General features: G+C 46.5%; 2 protein-coding genes across 8 annotated transcripts in view; both read right to left on the bottom strand.

Annotated features, from left to right (window-relative positions):
* Window positions 1-5703: 5703 nt before the first annotated feature.
* RPL26L1 (ribosomal protein L26 like 1) lies at window positions 5704-15044 on the bottom strand. 4 transcript variants are annotated; one of them, XM_047870463.1, is made up of 4 exons: window positions 14990-15044; window positions 14407-14583; window positions 6819-6959; window positions 5704-6068 (listed from the first exon to the last, which is right to left on the bottom strand). In XM_047870463.1, the coding sequence occupies exons 2-4, from the start codon at window positions 14572-14574 to the stop codon at window positions 5940-5942; spliced, it is 438 nt and encodes a 145-aa protein (XP_047726419.1). In that variant the 5' UTR covers window positions 14575-14583; window positions 14990-15044; the 3' UTR covers window positions 5704-5939. The 4 variants fall into 4 exon arrangements, 3 of the variants coding, with proteins under 3 accessions (XP_047726419.1, XP_047726429.1, XP_047726411.1); XM_047870473.1 differs by lacking the exon at window positions 14990-15044 and adding an exon at window positions 14835-14972; XM_047870455.1 differs by lacking the exon at window positions 14990-15044 and adding an exon at window positions 14784-14909.
* Window positions 15045-20946: 5902 nt separating this feature from the next.
* Window positions 20947-23977, bottom strand: part of ERGIC1 (endoplasmic reticulum-golgi intermediate compartment 1) — a 103220-nt gene continuing 100189 nt past the window's right edge. For 3 of the 4 annotated variants that reach the window (XM_047863686.1, XM_047863796.1, XM_047863873.1), the window contains one exon: window positions 20947-22866. In XM_047863686.1, the coding sequence (XP_047719642.1) occupies window positions 22759-22866 (108 nt within the window). In that variant the 3' untranslated portion in view covers window positions 20947-22758. The remainder of the gene's footprint in view (window positions 22867-23977) is intronic. The other variant, XR_007153215.1, reaches the window with a different exon arrangement.

The following is a 23977-nucleotide window of genomic DNA, read 5'->3' on the forward strand; positions in this document are numbered from 1 at the left end:
TGCATGTTTATATTGTAATTATGTGTTCAAACAGTATATCAACCTTATAGTATAGAGCTATTTACATTTGGATGATCTTTCTCAAGAAGACTTCTTCATAGATCAGACTTCTTTTTTTTTTAATGTTTATTTTTGAGAGAGAGAGAGAGGCAGAGCTTGAGCAGGGGAAGGGCAGAAAGAGAGGAGACACAGACTCCAAAGCAGGTTCCAGGCTCGGAGGTGTCAGCACAGAGCCCAACGCAGGGCTCAAACTCACGAGTCGTGGAATCATGACCTGAGCTGAAGCCGGATGCCTAAACGACTGAACCATCCAGACGCCTCACAGACTTTTAATAAGCACCCAATCATATGCACAAAATATTTCTGGAAAAATACAAAAGAAACTGGAAACAGTGACTGCTTCTGGAGAGAACTGAGTAACCGAGAACCAAGGTGACAAGGAAACTTAACTTTTTCACTGCATGCCTTGTGTTATCATCTAATGTTACACCATATGTAAGAATTACTTCTTAAAAAAAAAAAAAAACTAATATAGCAGAACAATGAAAAAAGACACACGCTGTCAGATGGGAACTGCTCAGTCTGTAGTATCAAGAGAGGATGGTAGAGTCTCGGTGAGTAGAATTGTCTGGTTCCCAGAATTTTCAATTCCTTGCCTGCCCAACTCACACTAAGAGCTCTGTATGAAAACAGACATTCGGAAGCAGTTATCTGAAGTTTAAAAGTTTGGAGGCTTCCCTTGGGGCACCTGGGGGGACCAATCAGTTAAGCATCCACTTCAGCTCAGGTCATCTCACGGTTCGGGAGTTCAAACCCCACATCAGGCTCTGTGTAGACAGTTCAGAGCCTAGAGCCTGCTCATATCCTGTGTCTCCCTTTCTCTCTGCCCCTTCCCAGCTTGTACTTTTGCCTCTCTTTCTCTCAAAAATAAATACAACATTTAACAAAAAAAGTTTGGAGGCTTCCCAAAATAGCACAGGGGACTCACTCAAGTGAATGGACATCTGCATAATGAGGTCGGTAGGAAACTGCTCAATTCAAAGTCATTCCAGGAAACATGCTAAAATCCTTGGGCCTGAACCTTGATAGGCAGGCCCACCCATGTGGCATTCTCCAGTCCCCATTTCCTGCAGCAGTCAAAACACATTACTGCCCGTACATCTCCCCTCCATTCAAGAACCAGCATTTGGAGGGGCGCCTGGGTGGCACAGTCGGTTAAGCGTCCGACTTCAGCCAGGTCACGATCTTGCGGTCCGTGAGTTCGAGCCCCGCATCAGGCTCTGGGCTGATGGCTCAGAGCCTGGAGCCTGTTTCCGATTCTGTGTCTCCCTCTCTCTCTGCCCCTCCCCCATTCATGCTCTGTCTCTCTCTGTCCCAAAAATAAATAAACGTTGAAAAAAAAAAATTAAAAAAAAAGAACCAGCATTTGGAGCACCTGGCTGGCTCAGTTGGTAGAGCATGTGACTGTCAACTTCAGGATTGTAAGTTTGAGCCCCACGTTGGTTATAGAAATTACTTAAAAATAAAATCTTAAAAACAAAAAACAAACAAAAAAACCCAAACCAACCGGCATTTATCTGAGGTCCCCTGAGAAAACGTTTTCCCTCAGCTCCTGCAAACAAACCTACTGCCCATCTCCTTTAAAAGAAAAGCTAAAGTTTGCTGAGCTCTCTGTGCTCTACACGTGGTATCTCGGGTATTAAGTCTGACAACTCAATGAAGTGGGCACTCTTTATTTCCATCTTGTAAATGACAACACTGAGGCCCGGAGGTTGAGCATTTGCCCAAGGGCACACAGCTGGGAACTGACAGTGCCGGGATTAGAACTCACATGTGATGCTGAGCTCCTGCTCTTCACCATGCACTATTACTCACATGGCTCAATACAAGCATTCTGGCATGATCTGGTTGCCCGTGGGGGGCTGGTGGTGGTGGGAATGACAGCTCTCAAAGCTCTGGTCTGTCATTTGTAGTGAACGGGTTGCTGACAACAAGCCAAGACCGACTCCCAGGAAACATCATCATTTAAGTTTATTGATGAGAATTAAGGCTGGAGCCTAGGGCCCAGACCAGGTATCAGAATATGTCGTCCGTGCTATGATCTAGTATGGAATCTTACTTTTATGCAACTTCTGGGTACTAAATCATGTGTTGTTTGAGAATAAAGACAAAACTCAAATTCGGAAAAAACTACAGATCTCACTAGACTACTAATGGTAACATAGCTGCCATGTATGAGGCACCTACTCTATTTTATGTGCTGTGTGTATATATATGCTTTACACGTATCCTAATCCACAATCCCCAGAGTTAACTGGTTGTAAATATCACACAAGAGCCACCTCAGAAATACACATTCACATAAGACCCGAAGGGGTCTCTCTCCATTCTTACTGCATCACAGAACCTCCCAGCAAAGGGGTAGAAACTATTAGTAAGCATCCAAGTGACTCCTAAGGGCAGAAAAATCTGGTGGACCACTACTTTAGTTTTCACGTCTGATAAAGCATTTTCACAAAGAGAAACATTTTTAGCTTCTCACCTATACGGGGAAACAAGCTCATACAAATGGCTGCCCAAAAACCAGAGCAGGATTTGAATACAAATCTCTCTGGCTTCAGAGCCAAGACAAGTATCATTCTGCCTACTCTTAAATCAATGCCTGAGTCAGAGAATGCATACTGAATTTTGTGGTTTGTGCTTCCGCTTCCACGGACTTGTTTGGTAAAAAAATCACTACCTCTGTCGGTGCAAAACAAATCTTAGATTGGAAATACAGTAAAACAACAATAACAACAAACAATATTAGCATTTGTACACTCACAGCTTTCAGGGTGCTCAGAAAGAGCCTATTTGATCCTGCCATTTTCCATGAGGCGGGAAGGCAGTGCAAGTATTAACTATGATGCTTTACTACTGGGAAAACGGAAGCACAGAGCTAAGTAACTTGCTCAAAAGCTTACGGACTGTCCCGTGGAGAAATGGTGACAATGCTTTTCCCACCAGGCAGCACTACTGCTATAAATGTATAGCTTCTTCTCCCTTGTACACTGATGTCTAGTCTCTTGTCAGACTCCAGGAAAGGGAGTGAAAAATGACAGGGTGAAAAAATGACCACCAGGGATGGATGGCTTGAAGTGGGATGTGAGTGGTCTCTGACGCAGTGAGGTCTGGGTTCAAATACTAACTCCATCTCTTACGTTCTCTGGGATCTGGACAATTAATCTGAGCTCATTTTTCATCATTCAAAATGGGAAATAATGGACTCAATCAACATTTACTAAGAAACTCAATGTGTCCAGCCATGTGTCACTAGAGGCATTTTATCATTTTATGCATTTTTATCATGCATTTTAATCAATAATTTTTCACAGAAGCAAGGGAGGATTTTAGAGATGGATCTGGTGCTAAATCTTGAAGGGTAACTAGAAGTTATGTAAGCAGAGTTAGGGGTGCCCAGAAAAAGAAAGAGAAGTCATTTTAGGGGTGCCTGGGTGGCTGTTGGTTAAGCATCCAGCTCTTGAATTCAGCTCAGGTCATGATCTCACTGTTTGTGAGTTTGAGTCTGTGTTGGGCTCTGTGCTGAAACCACAGCGCCTGCTTGGGATTCTCTCTTTCCTTTCTCTGCCCCTCCCTTGCTCTCACTCTCTCTCAAAATAAATAAATGAAACGAAACGAAACGAAACGAAAAGAAAAGAAAAGAAGTCATTTTAGGTCCCAGCTATTTTCTGTGATAGATGCCTAACTAGCTCTTCTTCTTCTTCTTTTTTAAAAAAAAATTTTTTTTTCAACGTTTATTTATTTTTGGGACAGAGAGAGAGACAGAGCATGAACGGGGGAGGGGCAGAGAGAGAGGGAGACACAGAATCGGAAACAGGCTCCAGGCTCTGAGCCATCAGCCCAGAGCCCGATGCGGGGCTCGAACTCACGGACCGCGAGATCGTGACCTGGCTGAAGTCGGACGCTTAACCGACTGCGCCACCCAGGCGCCCCTCTTCTTCTTTTAATATTTATTTATTTTTGAGAGAGAAAGCCTGAGCAGGGGAGGGGCAGAGAAAGAGGGGGACAGAGGATCCAAGCAAGCTCTGTGCTGACAGCAGAGAGCCCAATTCGAGACTTGAACTCACAAACCATGAGATCCCGACCTGAGCCAAAGTTGGACAATTAACCCACTGAGCCACCCAGGTGCCCCCAAGCATCTCTTCTTGCTCTAGCACACTTCTTGTAGAACTTACAAGGTGTCAGAATTACAAAGAAATGCAAAAAACTCAATAGCTAAGGACTTTAAGGGAAGAATGAGAATGCAAACACTAACAACAGATTCAACTAGGCCAGGAAGTAGCCTAACCATATCAGAGATAATGTATCAGTGTCAAAACTCCCAGGGCTGTTCCAAAAGTAAGCAAGGCCTTTCACTGCCTCCCCAAGATAAGGAGCCCAAGACCCAATACAGTTTATGGCTCTTCAGCAGGCCCATAACCCCTTCCCCAGGTCCAACAGTTACCTCTGCTTCATTAGGATGTTAAAATCTTCACCCACGGCAGAAACAAACTTCATTAACACAACAGACAATGCTAAATCAGCAGGTTTCCTTAAGACAAGTGTATGACCTTATACCCACCTCTACCTATAATGACTGAAATTCCCCTTTCTGAATATCCATCCTAACCCTAAATGAAAGAAACCCATTCACCCCTACTCAGGGGGGGTCACAGATTTCAAAGTGATTTCCTTATTTGCTGCAAATAAATTTCTGTTGTACAACAATTGCACCTTGGGACGCCTGGGTGGCTCAACCGCTTGAGCGTCCGGACTCTTGATTTTGGCTCAGGTCATGATCCCAGGGCTGTGGGATCGAGCCCCGCATTGGGCTCTGCACTGAGCATGGAGCCTGCTTAAAATTTTCAATTTCTCTCTAAAAAAAAAAAAACCAAAAACCAAAAACCAAACAACAAAAACCAAAACCACAACTCCACCTGGTATAGTCTCTATCTGCAACTCACCAAGGAATGAACTCATATTAGTTTGGTTGCAGTTAGACCTGGAGTGTAAAATGCAGATGCCGGTGGGGGCCAGGCAAATTGGGTACATGGGCAGAGCAGACTGGATAGAGCAGCCAGCCCCGGGCTCCACACAAATGACGCTCTGCAGGATCAGGGCCCCATGCAACCAGATGAAGCAAGATCCAGATTTCTCTGTGGAATCTCTCAAGTTTTAAGTGTTCGAACTTGACTTCTAAGAAATCATGAGAACAACAGAAGGACAAACATAATCTGTGAGCCACATCTTGCCTACAGGCTGTCGTCAGTTTCCTGAGTTAGCCCCAGGAGAGAGGAAGGACACTTCAGTCACTTGGAAATACACTTACAAAGTCAAGACCTTGGGAAGGGCAGCTTGGTCAGGGAGCTGCATGCCATTTGCTTGGTTGGAGCACGAGGGACAGGAAGCTGGCCAAAGGGCAATCCATCGAGACCTGAGACATAAGCGTGCAAAGCAGCACCAGCCACTGAGTGAGCACAGTCCTGTATGTGCCAGTTCACATAATGACCATCACTGAGTGGGACACACCCCTGAATTAGGGATGAGAGCCCTGTCCTGTCCACCCCATCAGCATGAGGGTCCAGGCAGGAGCACAACCATCCTACCACTGCTATTTTGCTGCTCCGTACGTGATAAACACATGAAAGAATGGCATCAAGGAACTCATAGTAAGATGGATTTTATCTACAAAACAATGCAAATTCCCTCTGCGATTAGGAGACATTTTCAACTATTATTCATAAAATTATTAATCAAAACAGCAAAAGCAGATTTACAAAGCTACATTATCAACAACAAAACAGGAAGGAAACGTTTGACAGACATCTTGAAAAGTTTCAAAGGAATACACACCAGACTAAAAATCTACAGTTAAACCGTGGTTGCATAACAGGTTATAGTCACTCCTGCATTTTCTCAATAAGTTCTTCTTTATATTTGCCTTTCTCTTTTCCAACTTGTCGAGATTTGGCTTTGCGTTCAAGAATTTTTTTCCGGTCTTTGTCCAGTTTTAGCCTGGTGATAACTACCTGTTAGGAGTGAGAAAATAAATCTTTATTTATTTATTTTTTTAAGTGGAAAGGATTTATAACCATATAATTATTCCGTACAGCAGAACTTTTCCCAACAATAGCAGTTTGGTTCCTTCCGCTGCCCAACTCCTGAGGATCTATGAGACCAGTTAGTTTAGTGATATCAACTATCATTTGGGCTGGGACAAACAAATTATACTACCAACATGTTTCTGGTTTGTTTATCATCCCTTGGCCAGCAAAACGCATTGCTTAAAAAACATCGCTTGAAAAGCGCATTGCTTAAAAAAGCATTCCCACCAGCTAGTAGGCAATAGAGATCGTAAGGATAAGTAAGACCCCAACCATCCTGCTCGCATCTGAAACTCTGGAGGAGAAAGACCCTACAATACAGTGCATGGAATGGAGTGCAAATGAGGAACAGCATATTCTGCCAGGTGGATGTGAGGGCCACAGGAAGAGATGTTCCTTCCCTCTCCTCCCTCTGGATGTTATCTAGTAGGAGAGGGATGCCTGGAACCCTCCTGCAACCTGCTGGAAGGCAGAGCCTTCACCGAGGATGATAAAACAGGTAAGAAAACAATACGGATCCTTGATGACTAAGCCAGTGAATCAATCAAGCCTGCCCCACCTCCCTCTAGAAGTCCTTGCCTGGGCTACCTGAGTAGACACTACCAACACACTGAGAACTTACAACAGCACTAAGCTACACTACCCAGCCTCTACCGCCACTCAGTCCCGCCATACCTTGCTGGGGTGAATGCCCACATGAACAGTTGTACCATTAGCCTTCTCACGCTGCACTCGCTCGATGTAGATGACATACTTTTTTCTGTACACCTGGACTACCTTGCCTATTTGCTGACCTTTGTAGTGTCCTCGAACCACCTAAGAGAAAATACAGAAGAGAATTTTCCCCCATTCTCATGCATGAACATCACTGTGAGGAAATTAATTATCAGGAACACACAGACTAACATACAACTTTTTGTACAAAGCAGATTAACCCTGGCAGTCGAGAGTTAGCTTTTTGGGGGATATAAATCTGCTCTGTGTTGTTCCAAGTCAGGTGAAAATTCACTTCAATTTTTTTCTTATCTGAAAACAAAAAATTCCTTGAACTAGAATGGCTATCACAGAACTAGTCCGGAGAGTAAAAAGGTAAATCACTATACACCCACAACTAACACAATCTTATATACCAATTATATCTCAGTTAAATAAAAATAAGTAAAGTTTAAGAAAAAAGATAATCACTCTCAAGATCTAAATGGAGAAGAATGGTTAAAGATAGCATCCTGAGATTCTTATGCGACCATTTAAAATCCCATGTTCTTTTTTTTTTTTTAATGTTTTATTTACTTTTTTTTTTTTTTTAATTTTTGTTTTCAACGTTTATTTATTTTTGGGACAGAAAGAGACAGAGCATGAACAGGGGAGGGGCAGAGAGAGAGGGAGACACAGAATCGGAAACAGGCTCCAGGCTCTGAGCCATCAGCCCAGAGCCTGATGCGGGGCTCGAACTCCCAGACCTCGAGATCATGACCTGGCTGAAGTCGGACGCTTAACCGACCGCGCCACCCAGGCGCCCCTGTTTTATTTACTTTTGAGAGAGAGGGAGAGAATGTGTGCACGTGAGCAAGGTCGGGGGAGAGGGGAGGCAGAGAGAGAGGGAGACAGAGGATCCAAAGCAGGCTCTATGCTGACAGCACAAAGCTGTATGTGGGCTTGAACTCACCAACTGTGAAAGATCATGACCTGAGCCAAAATCGGACACTTAACTGACTAAGCCACCCAGGTGCCCCTAAAATCCATGTTTTCAAAGAATAATTTATCACCGAGCAAAATGCTCAAGATATGACCTTTAGGAAAAAAAAACAAAGCTTTATATGAAATATAGTCTGATTCTTGTATGTTTCATATATATGGCATATAACACAATGGGATAGAAATATATCCAAATGTCAATAATTGTTGCCATTAGGCCAGACATAGGATTACAGATGATCTTTTCTTTTTTCTTTTCTATTCTATTTGAGAGAGAGAGAGAAAGAGAAAGAGAGAGAAAGAATGAATCCTAAGCAGACTCCATGCTCAGAAGGGCTTGATCTCACGACCCTGGGATCATGACCTGAGACGAAATCAAAAGTTTGACACTCAACTGACTGAGCCAGGAGTGAATATAACCTGTTGTGCAACACGGTTTAACTGACCCAGACACCCTAATTACACATGGCTTTTTAAAATATGTATATTCAGGGGCGCCTGGGTGGCGCAGTCGGTTAAGCGTCCGACTTCAGCCAGGTCACGATCTCGCGGTCCGTGAGTTCGAGCCCCGCGTCGGGCTCTGGGCTGATGGCTCAGAGCCTGGAGCCTGTTTCCGATTCTGTGTCTCCCTCTCTCTCTACCCCTCGCCCGTTCATGCTCTGTCTCTCTCTGTCCCAAAAATAAATAAATGTTGAAAAAAAAAAAATTAAAAAAAAAAAAATGTATATTCTTCCAGGGGCGCCTGGGTCGCTCAGTAAATTAAGTGTCTGACTCTTAATTTCGGTTAGGGTCATGATCTCACAGTTCATGGGATTGGGCTCCACATCAGGCTCTGCTCTGATGGTATGGAGCCTGACATCTATACCTGGCTCTATACCTGCCATCTATACCTGATGGTATGGATTCTCTCTCCCTCTCTCTCTGCCCCTCCCCTGCTTGTCTGCCCTTGAGTTGTCTCTCTCAAGATAAACACTTAAAAAAAGAAAAAAATGTATTTTCTTTCAAGTTTCAAGATTTCTATAATTAACACAAATATTTTATAGTCACAAAAAACAAAAATGTTAAAATCTCTTGGGCTGTTTTCATGTACTAAAAATCTACTATTCACACTCCAATGCTATTCAAAACTAACTAGATTATGGTTTCCTTGAAGGCACAAGCCTATTCAATAGGAGCCATGATATAGCTGATGTTGATAACAAACAGAGAGGAAATACCACATGTATTAAAAAACTAGAGAATCTCAATACTCCTGAAATGTCATTTAGATTGTTCAACTTACTTACCAAGGTGATTTTCAGGCTGAAGATCATGCCTCACTGGAACTCCACCATACTCTCTATGATCAGAGACTGTTACATGGAAAAGTCTATGAAATAGCCTCTCTTAACCATCATCAAGATTCAAGAAAAGATGTTAATAAAACAAGTCCAAAGGAACACCCGGTTAAACAGAACTGGACAAACACTAGATGAGGAGAGGGACAAGGTAAGACTAAACTAACTGGCCTGGAAAGGGAAAAGAGAAGAGGCAAGGATGGTTGTGCCTCTGGGTACAACTGGATGGATGTACAGAGTCTGGCTGGGCAACTGGATGGATGGATACACCTTTCCCAGAGCGGAAAGAAATACGTGTTAGGAGAAAAAAGTTTAGTTGGGAACATGTTGAATTTGAGGCATCTCGTGACATTCTAGTAGAGAATTCTATACATAGCTGGAAGACCAACTGGGTCAGCAACAAAGACCTGGGAGTCATCCAGAGATGGCAATTCAGAAACCTGATTTGGTTCAGGGAGCTGGTCTTATGAGGGCAGAATGCAGAAATCCAAGGAAAAGCCAACATTTTGGAAGAGCTCATAAGGGAGACTGAAGTGGCCAGAGAATGGGCAACCAGGGGACTGTGGGGTTATAGTAGCCAAGAAGACACCGTCAAATGCCATGGAATGGTCAACTGCAGGAAGGATAAAGGAAAAGATGTGACAATAAGCTGGTCACTGGTGATCATGGCTAGAGTGCTTTCAGTGGAGCAGAGAGACTGAAGGCATTTACAGTAAGACAATGAGTTCCCCATAGAGAAGGTGAAGGTGAAAAACAGTCCCAAGGAACCTGGCTGTGAAGAGGATGACAGAGAATATCTACTAGAGGGAGATGTGAAGGTAAGTGATAATTTTTTTTATTTTTAAAGAGAGGAAAACACGAATGTGTTTAAATGCTTATGAAAAGGAACAAGTATGGAGGAAAAGTTAAAGGAAACTGTACAGAAAGGGGATAATGGAGAGAAGAATCTAAGAGAATGGAAGGCCACTGAATATAGTGGATCAGCTCTAGATAGAAAGAGGAACATTTCTGTCAATACAATAGGAAAGCACAAAGACGCAGGGGTGGAACTGGAGGTAAGTTAGGGGGTTTGGAACAGGAGTTCTGAAAGGTCCTGGGTGATAGTTGCAATTTCCTCTGTGAAGCAGGACAGGTAGTCCTGAGCAGACAAAGAAAGTATGTGAAATTTAGAAGATCCCAAAAGAGAAGAGGCAGTTTTAACAAACCCACTTGCGACTATTTTACTCCTCTGGTGGAGTCAGACCTGGATTCCTGGCCTAGACGTGATTTTCTTCGTTTATTGAACCAGAGTTTCAGGTTCTATCTACAAGGGAAACAATTCACACCTCACAGACACTGAAAAAATGGCCACATCTTCTCCTCTGCCCTCCTTTTCTTTCTTTCACGTCTTAATTCCATCCGCTCAATAATTTTTTTCATTCATCCAACAAATAGTGGCTGCGCCCCTGTGGGTGCCAGGCTCTGCACTGAGGTCAGGCAACAAAAAAGAGAAGGTCTCTGGCCTCATCTTAATGTCATAGGTAGCAAGCAGTTAACTAATAAACACGCAAATACATGATCACTAACTGGAACAGGGCACATGGGAAGTGACTGGGATCATAATTGCGGTGACAGCTACATGGCTTTACGTGTGCCCAAACTCACCTGTGCATTTTACTGTCTGTAAATTATGCCTCAGTTTTATTTATTTTTCTTTCATTTGTTGAACCACTGAGTATTTGAGAGAAGTATTCATTTGGCACCCAAATGGGATGGGGGAGCTCTGAGACATACATTGTGAAGAGGTGACCATAAGAAGATCTGAAAAACTGCCCTGTTGGCCAGACATGTCAGTTAGTTGTCTGGGAAAGTAACCAAAAGGTTTTCATCATTTGGTAGCAACTGGAGGCTACTACAGATTTCTAAAGAGAGTGACATGTAAAAAGTTGAGAAGCTAGAGGCAGGGGACTCTTGAAATAATCTGGATACAGAATCCTGGGAGCTACAAAGGAGTGTAGAGACGACAGGCTGCTTTAAAAAAGTGGTAAACACTGGGCACAGTGTGAGGTTGAAGGAGATGGGTTAGAGTATGTTTAAACGTGCAAGTCCTTGGAGGAAGCGTGAGAAGGCGGCAGCTGTCAGGCACAAGTGGAAATTGGGTCAAGCTGAAGTGCTCTTGTGGAGATAATGAGTTCTGAAAAACCAGCCCAAAAGACTAGAGGACCGTCAAGAAGGAGCAGGAATATAAACCAAATTGAATGTGCAGATCTGGAGATGCATGTGTCAAAATGAACGCCACAACTTCAGGGGGGTTCGGGGGAGCGCATCGCAGAGAAAGAAGAACTGGGCAAGGGTTAATGTTCACAGGCGAAAGGTGAGGCAGCTTCACAGGTGAGAGAGAACTGGCAAAACCCTCATGAGGAGAACACAGCTGTGACCTTAACACGGAAGCCAGAAAGGACAGTATTCTGATGAGCGTCTCCTTGGCTACTAGTCATGGCTCCTCTGAGCTTAACCTGAACTTGCCTAGAATCCTCAAGAGTTATCAAAGGCAGAAAAGATGTGTTCCTCCCATGAGTCCGGCTTTGAATCAGTGCCTTCAGAGAGAGAGAATAGGTTTCAGAATTCTGACCTTGAGAGTCAGGGTCAGAGATTGCCCTCTCCAACCGTGCTGGGATGTGGCAGGCAGTTCACATCTATCTCAAGAGGCAGCTAGGGCTTCCATCATTTCGTTTCAGTTCCATGAGCAGAGTGGTGGAGCAAAAGGTCCAGCCTGGCCAAGGTCGAAAGGATTTCCCACTGTGATGTCATGACTCGGCACGCCTGTTCTGGAACCACACCTGGATCCTGGGCTCAGGGATGAGCGCAGACAGGCACTGGCACAGGTGGCTGTTGAGGAACAGAGTCCGGAGGAAGATGAACTCCAGCTACTCCAGGCTGAAGGACGCGTGCTCGTGGCCCTGTGATGCCGACGGGGCAGCCACGCCTTTGGGGGGGTGCAGATGGGCCCGGTATGCCTCAGTTTAAAAAGAAATAAAATCAAATTGAGTTCACTGTTATGAAAGAAATGTAAATAGAGGATGCTACGATAGAATACTGGTTAAAGTATCTGGGAAGGCTTTTCCGAGGAACTGACATTTAAGGTAACAGTGAAAAATGAGGGGTTAGTCAGGTAAAGGGGAGAAGGAAGAGCACTTCAGGCAGAGGGACCATTCCGGGCAAAGACCCTGAGGAAGGAAAGATCAAGGTGCATTTAAGGACCTGAAAAGGTCAGTATGTCTGAACTACAGAGCAGGTGGGCATTAGAGAATAAGGTGACGTTGGAGAAGTAGACCACGACTGGGTCACACAAGGCCTTGTCAATGATTTTAGGTTTATAGTAAGCAATCAAGCAACACTGATAGGGTTTAAGTAGAATCTGATTTGCAAAAAATACCCCTCTGTGAAGAACGCCTGATCAGGATTAAGAGTAGAAGCTGGAGAAGTCTTGAACTGAAATGGAAATGGAAAGAAGTGATCAGATTCAAGACACGTTTTAGAGACAGAATCAATAAGATTAAGTGACAGAGTAGAAATGGGTCAGGGAGAGAGATGTTAGAATTTAGAGGCTTATGGCGTAGGCAAGTGAAAAAGCATTGCTTACTGATGTGTGAAAGATGGGAGGAGAATCCGATTATAGAGGCAGTAGCAGTTTTTTGATCAAGAGCACTCCCAGATTAGAAGCTTGAGACGACATGAGGTTTTTAAAGGGTTTATTTCTGAGAGGGAGAGCGCAAGCGTGCGAGGGGAAGGGGGAGAAACAGATGGGGAGAGGATCCGAAGTGGGCCCTGCACTGACAGCAGAGAGCCCGATGCAGGGCTCGAACTCATGAACTCTGAGGTCATGACCTGAGCCGAAGTTGGACACTTAACCGATTGAGCCACCCAGGTGCCCCTGGGACGACTATGAGATTAAAAAAAAAAAAAAAAAAAAAAAAAAGATGTGAGGTGCCTGGGTGGCTCAGTCGGTTAAGCAGCTGACTTCGGCTCAGGTCATGATCTCACGGTCAGTGAGTTCGAGCCCCGCGTCGGGCTCTGTGCTGACAGCTCGGAGCCTGGAACCTGTTTTGGATTCTGTGTCTCCCTCTCTCTGACCCTCCCCTGTTCATGCTCTGTCTCTCCCTGTCTCAAAAATAAATAAAACGTTTAAAAAAAATTTTTTTTTAATTAAAAAAATTAAAAAAAAGGCGTTCAGCGGATAGTCATATCTACAGGTCTATGCTCAGAAAAGTGGTTTGGGCTGGGATATAAAAGAGGGAATTGTTAGCAGAGGACAGACATTTAAAGCTCTCAGAGCAGGTATTATCACCCAGGCAGACAATGTAGGTAAGATGAGATGTTAGACCAGGTGCAGGCCCTGACTAACTCCAGCATTTAGAGATCAGAGGAGGAACAGCCAGCAAAAGAGTCTGAGAAGGCAGAAGTAAACTGAGCCCAAATGGTCACAGGAGCCAAAAAGACAGACTATTTCTAGAAGTGAGGCAGTGCTACCTATGCCAAATGCTGCTGAAAAAGTCAAGGATGATGAGACCAAGATGTGTCCACTGGATTTTGTCATAAACATGTTACTGATCTCAGCCAAAAACAGTTTCTATAAAGTAGTAAGAGATCAGATTGGAGAGGGTCTAGAATGGCGCCTGCTCCGTACATATTCAATCACTCCCTATTTCAGTCATCCCCCAGCTCCCTTTCTTACCACACATCCTAAGCTCTAGGAAGAACAGAAGACTTATACTCTCTCGCATGGGTCACTCTCTTTCATAATTTCATGCTTCTGACTTGCTGCTTCTCTATTCTCTCTGCCAAATCCAGTGCCACCAAATGCCCAGCCTCCACTAAATCCAATGTTACTGAAACATGAATTACTCTTCATCGTAGCACTTTCCCCTGGAGATGCTGGTTCAAAGAGCCACCACGAGCAATGCCTGGCAAACTTGGAGCCAACGGACTAAACCGAAAAGCAGAGTTTTGCTTGGCTGGTATACTATTTTCCTGAACAATCATGATTACTAAAGAATTGTATCTGAATGCTCTCAGTTAATCTGGGTAGGCACACCCTGGGGGCTGTGGACACATCTGCAAGGTTACTTGCCAGGGGCCTGGAGGCATGGGAGTCTACGACTCCCCCACGTCCAAGCACACATGGCATTCTTAGGCAAAGCCAGCACCAGAGTGACACGCTTCTGGATAACCAGAGCTCGAGGGAGACGAACCTGGACCTCGTCGTCCTTGCGGATGGGCATGGAGCGGACGTTGTACTTCTGCCGCAGCTCCTTGGAGAGCGGGGAAGACATGATCTTTCTGCGCACGTGCGAGGGAGCATTGAAGTGGCGTTTGCGGTTTTTGCTGCGGTCCGAGGTCACGAAGGGGTTGAACTTCATGCTGGCCGTCTGCAAAAAGAGGCGCGGGAAGGAGTGATGGGTGCTCAGTCGGGTACCATGGCCCGCTCTCCATCCAGGACACTCCTCCCATCCCTGCGCAAGTGCTCCACGGGAGGAGATGGCCTCTGAAGAAGGTGACGGAGGGAGGAGAATGGGGCAAATGAGGGGTCTGGCTGTGACACAGTAAGGCATGCGTGGGGAGCGCGTGCCTGAGCAGAGGAGTCGTGGGAACAGGGCGGCAGTGGGGCCTCGAGGCTCACTGTGAGAGGAAGGTTTGGGCGGCTGGAGAAGAATGCATGCTTGGAGGTCACGCAGAGATCTCTGGGGAGACGGGCGGCCCCGCGGCACGCTGGGGAAGAATCCAATGGGCGGAGCGCTTCTCACTCAGACAAAACACCTGCCTCTCTCTACTCACCTTGCACCAGTTAGGCTCAGACGGCGCGCGCGCAAGGCCGGAAGTGAGGGCTTCCTTGCCGCGCAAGCGTAGAGAGGAAGCGGAGTCCCTTTCCGGTCAGAAAGAGACTGAATGGCGCCCCCTGCGACTTGGGGTGGGATCGCAGTGCCTCATTCTAAGGGAGCCACCCCAGGGCCATGCCGCTTTCGGGGGTCAAGCCAGAAGCCACGAAGAGTTGGCACCGCGGGGGAGAAGGGGCATATTTCTGTAGGGCCTGCAACAGAGGCCTATTGGTGTGTTAAAAATAGGTACACCAATAGTCTGTTTCTCATCCCAAACTTTCTTTGCCTGTGTTACCCTCCGCCGAGAGGCGTATTGAGCATTCCTGATGATCCAGATGCAATCGGCTGACTTGCTTCTTTAGAAACACTGAGAAGCTTGTTCAAAATGAAAAAAAAAATTAATTAGAAAACATTTTTTTTTTTTTTTAACGTCTATTCATCTTTGAGAGACAGAGGGAGACAGAGCATGAGCGGGGAAGGGGTAGATAGAGGGAGACACAGAATCTGAAGCAGGCTCCAGGCTCCGAGCTGTCAGCACAGGGCCCGACGAGGGGCCCGAACCCACGAACTGCGAGATCATGACCTGAGCCGAAGTTGGACGCTCAACCGACTGAGCCACCCAGGCGCCCCCAAAATGAAAATTTTTGTGCTCCATCACAGTCGTAAGAAACCACGCAGTGGTAAGTGGGGGTTTTAAAGCAAGCACTCCCCTCCTCCTGCCCACCCAAAGAATTTGAGGTGCAACAATAGGGCGTTGAGAACCAACCACCTGGTCTTGCAAAACTTTCCCCCAGTGTTTTAGCCCTGTTGGGGAGTGCTGGGGTTGTAGAGTCAGACCTGAACCCAAGTGCCTCTTCCTGTGGCTGGATCTTGGGGAGATGCCTGCATGTTTCTGAGCCTCAGTTTTCTCATCTGTGAAATGGGGATGATCTCAGTAGGTGCCTCATAGAGTTGTTATGAGAACTAAGTGATCTAATCCGTTGGGAATGTTTAGAACAGGGTCTGGCGCATAGCTCTTAATTACAGTAAGCCGTTATTCCTAATGAAAGCAGAGGCCTATGTGTGGGGCTTCCTCCAGGCCAGCCCTAAAGCCGGGCCTCACATCCATGAGTCCTCACATTCAGACTTTCACCATTAACTACCGATGACGCAAACAGTAAGCTTTTTGTGTTTGAAGTAAACACATTCAATGCACCTTGGGGAAAAACCAGCTGGGGCCTCGGCAGTCAGAGCTCGCCTGCAAGTTTGTGGCCGCTGCCCCGCCCTGCTCATCCCGGCCACGCCCCCCCCCCCCCCCCCCGGATTCCAGCCCCAACCTCGGCCCCCCGCGTTCCCGCCTCGCCCCGCCCAGTAGTGTCCGAGCCCCGCCTCCGCTCCCGGGCAGACAGCCCGGAGACGCGGGCGCCACCCTACGGGCAGTCAGCCTGAGACACCCCGCGCGCGAGGCAGCTGGGAATGAAAGATTTCGTTCTGCTCATAGAGTTTACATAGTTCATATGTATTAAGCACCTACTTTACGCCACATGTCAGAAGACGTTGTGGTGCTCAATCAACAGGCACCCCGAAATTCAGAGAGAGGGTTGTCTTGCTAGACTCAAGCAGGTCCCCTGCTCTCTCCCTTTATTAGTGTCCCCAGGCATATGGTGACGCAATTGTCAAACACTAGCATTTTACTCTGCCTCATGATCAGCCAGGGCATCTGCCTTGATCCCTGAACCCGATGGATCCTATTTTAGGTTTCACTCTAGAACGCTTGCAGTCAGTGTTGGAGACTTCTGGCCTTCAGACTTAGGGAGGATGGCCAACATCCGGGCTGTTTGTAGACGCCAGGGCATTAGGGTGAGCGGTGCCAAACTTGTTGAGGCAGTGGCAACTGGAAAGCCACCCGTTGTGTGTGCCCCAGACTCCACGAGTAAGGAGGTTGGAGGGAGAGCATAAGACAGGAAGACTTTCTTAAATGTCTCTGCCACAAAGGAGAAATGGCAATTATGTGAGGTGATGAAGTGTTAACTAAGCTACTGTGGCAATCATTTTGCAGTAGCAACTCAACCTTAAACTCATAAGGTTATAGGTCTGTTATAGCTCAAAGTTGGGACCAAGAAAATGTCACCACGGGAAGGCAGGAATAGAAGCTGTTATGACCTACTGCACATAAAAAGTCAGAGGGTTCTTCTCAAGCAGCCCTTACAGTGTTCATCAGACCCAAGGTCCCTTACCTCCCCTCCCCCATAAGTTCATTTAGTCACTCACTGGCATAACTCATTTGCCTACTCATTTATTCCAATATTCATCCTTTTGTGCATTAATTTATTGATAGGTATTAGTAATTTAGTCATAGTATGGGCCTAGATCAAGGAGCTCTGGGGAGGAGGAAGATCTATCTAGTCCCTGATTACAGTGAGGAGTGCAGAACCTCAGTGGTGCAGGGCAACCTTGAGGACAGATCATTACAACCCAGGATAATCAAGGTATATTCATGATCAACCAGGGTGGGGAGGCGATGCTTGACGCTCCTTCTCCCACGGCTCAGTAAAATTAAGACAGGTGCAATGACATCACCAGATAAGACCCTGAGAGCCTGAGGCTTTGTCACTCTAATGAGGACTTAGTGGGCTTGGCTACTATCTTGCCCCGTGTCCACTCTTGGTAACACGCATGGGAACTGGTATAGAAGCCCCAGGACCTAATACAGTGGTAGCACAGAGGAAACGCCCGGGAAATATTTTTATGCCTCTGAGGCAGAGGGTGATGTGGTGGGGAAACATGTGCGCCCTGATTCTGACTGCCTGGGTTTGGATCTCCATCACTTCCTGGCTGTGTAGGTTTGGGTAAGATATTGAGCCTCTTAGAGGTCACTCACCTTCCTCACCTGAGGAATGAGAATAATGATAGCACTTACATTATTGATTTGGTGTCAGGATTAAATGAACCCTTAGCACAAGCCTTGGCACAAAGTAAGCACTTAATTAATGGTAGAAATTGTTGTTTATTAAATGAATGAATAGCAATGGCTAATCTTATTTGGCTGCGCATTTAATGCCAGGCATTGTGCTAAGTTTTACAAACACTACCTTACTTAATCTGGTAAACAATGCCCTGAATTGGTCCCTTTTGCAGGTGAGAAAACAGGTTCCGAATGAGATGGGAACAGGCTGAACATGATCCACCATTACATACTCAACATGCTTATTGTTATCTTGTGGCCACTAGAGATCATGATGAGATCTATCAGTAACATAGGAGGATGTCTACTGGAAGAGAGTAAACCGCAAAATAATATTAACAGCATGATCCCATTTTGTTTGTGGGAGGATATGACTAAAATGTTAACAATGATTATCTCTGGCTGGTGGAATCAGGGGTCCCTTTAATTTTTCCTTTTTTTACTTTTTGCCTGTCTGGTTTTCCTCCAGTGGGGCCATGAGCATGTCTTATTTGTGTAATTAAAACCATGTTTTAAGGGCCTTAAATTTTTAACAAGATCTCCAATATTCAAGTTAGCTTCCCTTGCAGGCTGTTTAGAAAGAAGGAAACAAAACACAAAGTACCCTCACCACTTTCAATTTCCCCCATTTTGGGGGGGGGGTCGGGGGTCAGTTTTCTCTTTTGATATGGACAAGATGACCTTGGGGACCGAGGCAGACCCATAACCCAGAGTCAGGCGGACAGGAGTTTGAATTCCAACTTTGCCACCTACCAGCTGTGTGACAGAGAAAAGTTACTAAATTTGTCTTGTCCTTTGTAAAAAGGAGGTAACTTCCACTGGGCAGGACTGCTGTGAGGATAGAGAAAGACAAGGCCTGAACGATCACTCCTTGCAGGCACGTGGAGAATGCCCAACCGTGGGTAGCTTTTTCTACATGAGTTAAGACAAAAACAACTTATTTTGGGCAGAACAGAGTGCATGGCCTCGTCACTACACGACTGACCAAAGACAACTGTTGGGGAGGGAAAAAGGTCTTTAATGAGCACATTTCTTAGGAAGGCGTTAGGACTACCGGTGGCCTGCCACATTGAGAAAATGTGTATCTTTGTCTCTGGCAAGAATCGAGAACCAATTTGCGACATAGAGTAGTAAGAAATGCACCTGCCACTTCCAAGCCCCATTGCTACAAGACACTTCTCCCCAAACTTCACACCCACTCTGACACCCGCCCACCTCAGGCAGCATGGGCTGCAGGACTTGAGCTTCTCTCTTCCCTGATGCACCTCTGTAACCTCGCCCCTTGTTCAACTGCAAGCCCCCCCCACCCCAACCCCGCCCCGCAAGAAGCCATTTCTGCCCGAGCCACCACGTCCCCCAAACTATCAACCCCCCCTCTACGAGTCTGCGCTATAATCCCCGATTGAGAAATCCTCTTATGCGAAAATGCTGTAATCTGCTCTTGGTTAGATAGTTGAAAGAATTGGTTTAAGAGAGAAATCATACAAATGACACATACCTTAAATGTTTTACGTCCACTTAAAAAACATTTGCCAATCTTTTGACCCTGGAGCAAGGTTTTCTCATGGAGAAACCTCCCCATTGGAGTTCTCCTTCACTTTCCTTGCATAAACCATGTCCTTACATAAGCCAACTTGAGAGAGTTCCAGTTTTGGGTTCCTTAAATGTGGAGGGAGAATTCAGACCCTTTCCATGTGAATACAGAATCTTCAAGGATGCCCCCCTCCCCCGCACCCCTTCTTCCCAGGTCTTTTTAGTAAGAGGTCTTGCTCATATCTAATTTGGGAGCATTTTGAGGAGGGGGGTGGCAACTCGCCTTTATCAGGTCTCTGCAAAGTGTACAACTTAGTTGTACTAGATTCTTTCATTTTTCTTTTCTTGTTTATTTTTGAGAGAGAGAGAGAGAGAGCACAAGCAGGGGAGGGGCAGAGTGAGAGGGAGACCCAGAATCTGAAGCAGGCTCCAGGCTCTGAGCTGTCAGCACAGAGCCCGATGCGGGGCCTGAACTCATGAACCGTGAGATCATAACCTGTGCCGAAGTCGGACGCTTAACCGACTGAGCCACCCAGCGCCCCGATTCTTTCATTTTTCAATCCTGTTTCACTGGTTGATCACATCATGACAGCATAAAGCACGGCTGGCATAAAAAGGCTTGGGAAGACACGTAATTGACCACCGGCAGCATATTCCTCCTGACCTTCAGCTTTGAGTGTCACAAGAACTCTAGTATCAGGATGCTACAGAGAGAATCCGTGAAGTTTCTTGCAGAGCGGTTCACTGCCACATTCATCCCTGATGAATGATCCACGTTCATGCTGTTCCAGGTGAGGGCCTCGAAGAGCCGAGAGCAGGGTGGTAAATAGCCATGTCAATCTCCTTTTCAGAGCTGGGATAGTCTCCCCTTTGCTGAGATTAAGTCTGAACAAGGATTGCCAGATCCTTGGAAATCAGGGAGAATTTATGAAACACCTTTAATTTATTGCAGCCCTTGGTTCAAAGCTGTGGTTAAACATGTTAGCCCTGTTCCCTGTTCTCAAAGAGACTATATTCTATTTTGGAATACCTGTATGAAACAACTCCCATTTTTGAAAATTTACCACATACCCCTTTGCCACATCCACAAGCTCCTTCTGATCCAGTGTGACTTACTTGTGCATATTATAGATTTAATTTCTGTAACAGCCCTGATTGTTTGATTACTCTCCCTATTTTCACCTGAGGAAACTGAGGCACTGAGTGGTTAAGAACCTGACCAGAGGCTACACAGCTAGAAAATGGCAGATCCAGGAATATTCTGTAGGGATTCAATAAAGAAGGGCTGGTTGCAAGAGATCTTGACTTTCCAATCATCCTCACGGATCTTTTCCACATTTCCCCATTTTTCTCCTCTAGAATTAAATACCATTCTGACTGTGTGCCTAGCCTCTAGGCTACCCAGCCACAATCAAGCAGAAAGAAACGCACAACAACAGTTTTGAAAATCAGCCTTTTAATCTATTTGAACCCAACGAGTGGGGAAAGAACTAAACCATTTTTTCCCTTGAGATTGTTTATAAGAATAACAGGTCAGAGGTGTCTCTTCCATAGGAAACTGACATCCCCCATGTCCTCAAGAGTTATTATTTTTTTTTTTCTGAAAAAAAGCATAAAAGTGGAATTTCAACTCATGTGCATGCCACACATTTCCCCACCCCACCCTGCCCACCCTCTACAGGTGCAGGTATTCACACACCAAAGAGACTCCTTTCTCCAACTGGGGAACAGAAGGTGAAAAAAAAAAAAATCCATCCAAGTGGCCACAGATACCAGAGATAACCAAATGCAGTTTGCACTCACAACATCAGTCAACTCGTATGCAGAAGGGGACACTTTTCTAACTGGAATCCAGAGCCAAAACTTACAAATGGCAGAGACTTGAGCTATCCATAGAGATAATTTAAAAACTTCCACCAGACACTCCCCTTAATTACAAAAGTATGCAAACAATCTTGATATAAATGGAAAACAGGCAGGCGGCTCTCTCCCTGGGACACAAGGGCATACCTAAAATTCCCCCGGGGTGGCATTCGTGCCTGGACCATTGCAGTTCCCTTTCCGGACTGAAGGGGAAGGATGAGGGTGAGCAGCGGGGTAGGGACCCACCTCAGGAGCAAGTGGGGAGACAATGGAGCTGTCCCCAGGGACCAAGAACCTATATGGCCCCTGATGCGGGGGCGGGGGGGAGCCTCAGTGGCAAGTGGGCCACAACTGAGCTGCAGAGAAGTCCGAGTGCTGTGCACCCGCTGGAAGCCCGGAAGGTAGATGTCCACAGACAGGGCTGATCTGCTCTGCTTGCCCCACCTAAGGCCTTGGGACTGATGGCAACTGTCCGGGAGAGGGTGAGACATGATTACTTCAGGGCTGCAGAGAAGGATGCCTTCCATCTGGACATGAGTGCACAGACCATGTCTGGTTTTCAAAGGATGATTCCCCAGTGACAACCAGCCCCTCCACCAAGAGATGCTGCTGCCACACAGCACAGGGCCTGAGGCACATTGGTGGGGGTGGGGATGGGGTTTCAGAGAAACAAGGTGAAGAGAGGAAGGAGAACTTGCCACCCGCCCAGTTTCCAACGGGCAGACCTGAGTTTCCACCGCTGCTACCCAACAACTGGGCGTCTGCTTCTCAGGAGAAAAAGAAATGGGTGGGGGTGAGGGACTTGAGCCTGAGCTCTGAGATGGACAAGAAGGGATGGAGCAAAGGCGAGGGTTCCACCTATAGCGCCACATCCCAGGGACTTGCCTGGGAAGTACCATCCTTATTGAAGGCGCAGAGTGGAGGTACCCGAGGGCAGTGTGGTCCAAAGCTGAGAGCCCCGGTCTGCAGGCCGGCTCCCCAGGGGAGAGGCCAAGCGATTAGTGCGTCCAAATGGTGGGAGCTTCGAGATTGTCAAAGCCTGGTTGTGAGCTGGTCGACGTGGATTCTGGGCTGTTCCCCTAAGAGGGAAGGAACTGCAGCCCTCCTAGGAGTGGTCCCCAATATCCCCGCACCTCCCTTGCCTGACTGTGGTGGTCTTGGGGCTCCCCAGGAAAAGGGGCACCACGACTTCAGGCGGTGTAATTGGTGTCAAATTAAAGATGGGGAAAAGAGGTAGCTGCGAAACCGTGAGCCGCCCCCTGCCTCCCCCCACCCCCACTTTGGGATTCAGCCAGATCCTGGGCCAGATAAGAGGGCAGGAGGAGATGGGGGGCCGGAAGCAGGGCTGGCAGTCTCCCGGGGTCCTCGGCCATTGGGCCGGCGGGTCGTCAATGCATCTTGCCCAGCTGGATCTTCTTCCAGGCCTCCGAGGCTGTGAAGATACAGGAGTCCAGAATGCCGGCAACAGTGAAGGTCCCACCGATAATGGCACAGATCTGAAAGGGCAAGGGGGGGAGGGTCAGAGGTCAGCGCCGGATGGAGCACCAGGCCACACCCCTCCCAAATCACCAGCTCTGCCCCATAACTAATGGGGTCTGGAACATATGCAGGGTTCAACAAAACCCACTTATTGGATGATGAGTTTAATAACAATAAAAGTAACCATCAGCAGCTCCTTTTAATCCCATACCAACCGTCTGAATGAGGAAGGGGATTAGTAGACCCGTTTCATCGGTGAGAAAACCCAGGTTTAGTTAGGTAACTGAATTCACACTGGAAGTAACACAGCTGTGACCTGAACTCAACTATGTCTTGACCCTGGAGCCTGTGGTCCTAACTTCCACTCTAAATTTATCAGATTTTTACAGTCCCATTTGCAGATGAAGGAATGGAGGTTCAGAAAGGCAGTGCCACTGGCCCAAGGTCACACAGCCACGAAGTGGCAATCCCGGGACTTGAACCTGGCTCTGACAGGTCCAGGCCCAGCGCTGCCTGTGACTGAGATCCGGGGTGGGCCGAATAGGCAGCATTGGCCTGGATGGATGGGAAGGAGAAATAAATCTCTCACTCTCCAAAGCTTGTAGGAGATCAGTGGGATGGGTAGTAATCAAAAAATCATACCAACAAATGCAAAAGTACGACCAGGGCAAGAGCTACAGAAGAGAGGGAGCCTCTAGCACTACCGGAAAGCTTACATTACGGCCAAGTTTCTAATGGCACTATTTACTTTGGGGACCAGAAAATTCTTTGTTGTGGGAGGGCTGTCCTGTGCAATGAAGGATGTTTATTTGCAGCCTCTTAGGCCTCCACCCATGAGACTCCAGTAGTACCCTTTCCTTCCTGTCGTGACAACCAAACGTTGTCAAGTGTCTCCGGGGGGTAAAAACTGCCCCCAGTTAAGAACCGCTGCAGTAGGGGGGATGACGATGAATGCCACCTGTATGCTGTACTTCCTAACTCCCGGCCACACGATCAAATGCAATAACCAGGACAAAACAGCTTACATAGCACTTTCTCTGTGCCAGGTGGGGCTTGAGTACTTTGTGCCTCCCTCCTCCCTGCATCCCCAGGCCAACCCTAGGAAGTACTACTCTGACGCAAATATTA

The sequence above is a fragment of the Prionailurus viverrinus genome, chromosome A1 (assembly GCF_022837055.1).
Source record: "Prionailurus viverrinus isolate Anna chromosome A1, UM_Priviv_1.0, whole genome shotgun sequence".
NCBI classification, from domain to species: domain Eukaryota; kingdom Metazoa; phylum Chordata; class Mammalia; order Carnivora; family Felidae; genus Prionailurus; species Prionailurus viverrinus.

Coding starts and splice junctions, on each gene's coding strand:
- RPL26L1 (XM_047870463.1), bottom strand. CDS start 14,574: ATGAAGTTCAACCCCTTCGTGACCTCGGACCGCAGCAAAAACCGCAAA. Junction 6,960..14,406: donor GCAAGGACGACGAGGTCCAG/GTTCGTCTCCCT, acceptor ATTTTCTCTTAG/GTGGTTCGAGGACACTACAA. Junction 6,069..6,818: donor TGGGCATTCACCCCAGCAAG/GTATGGCGGGAC, acceptor CACTCCTAACAG/GTAGTTATCACCAGGCTAAA.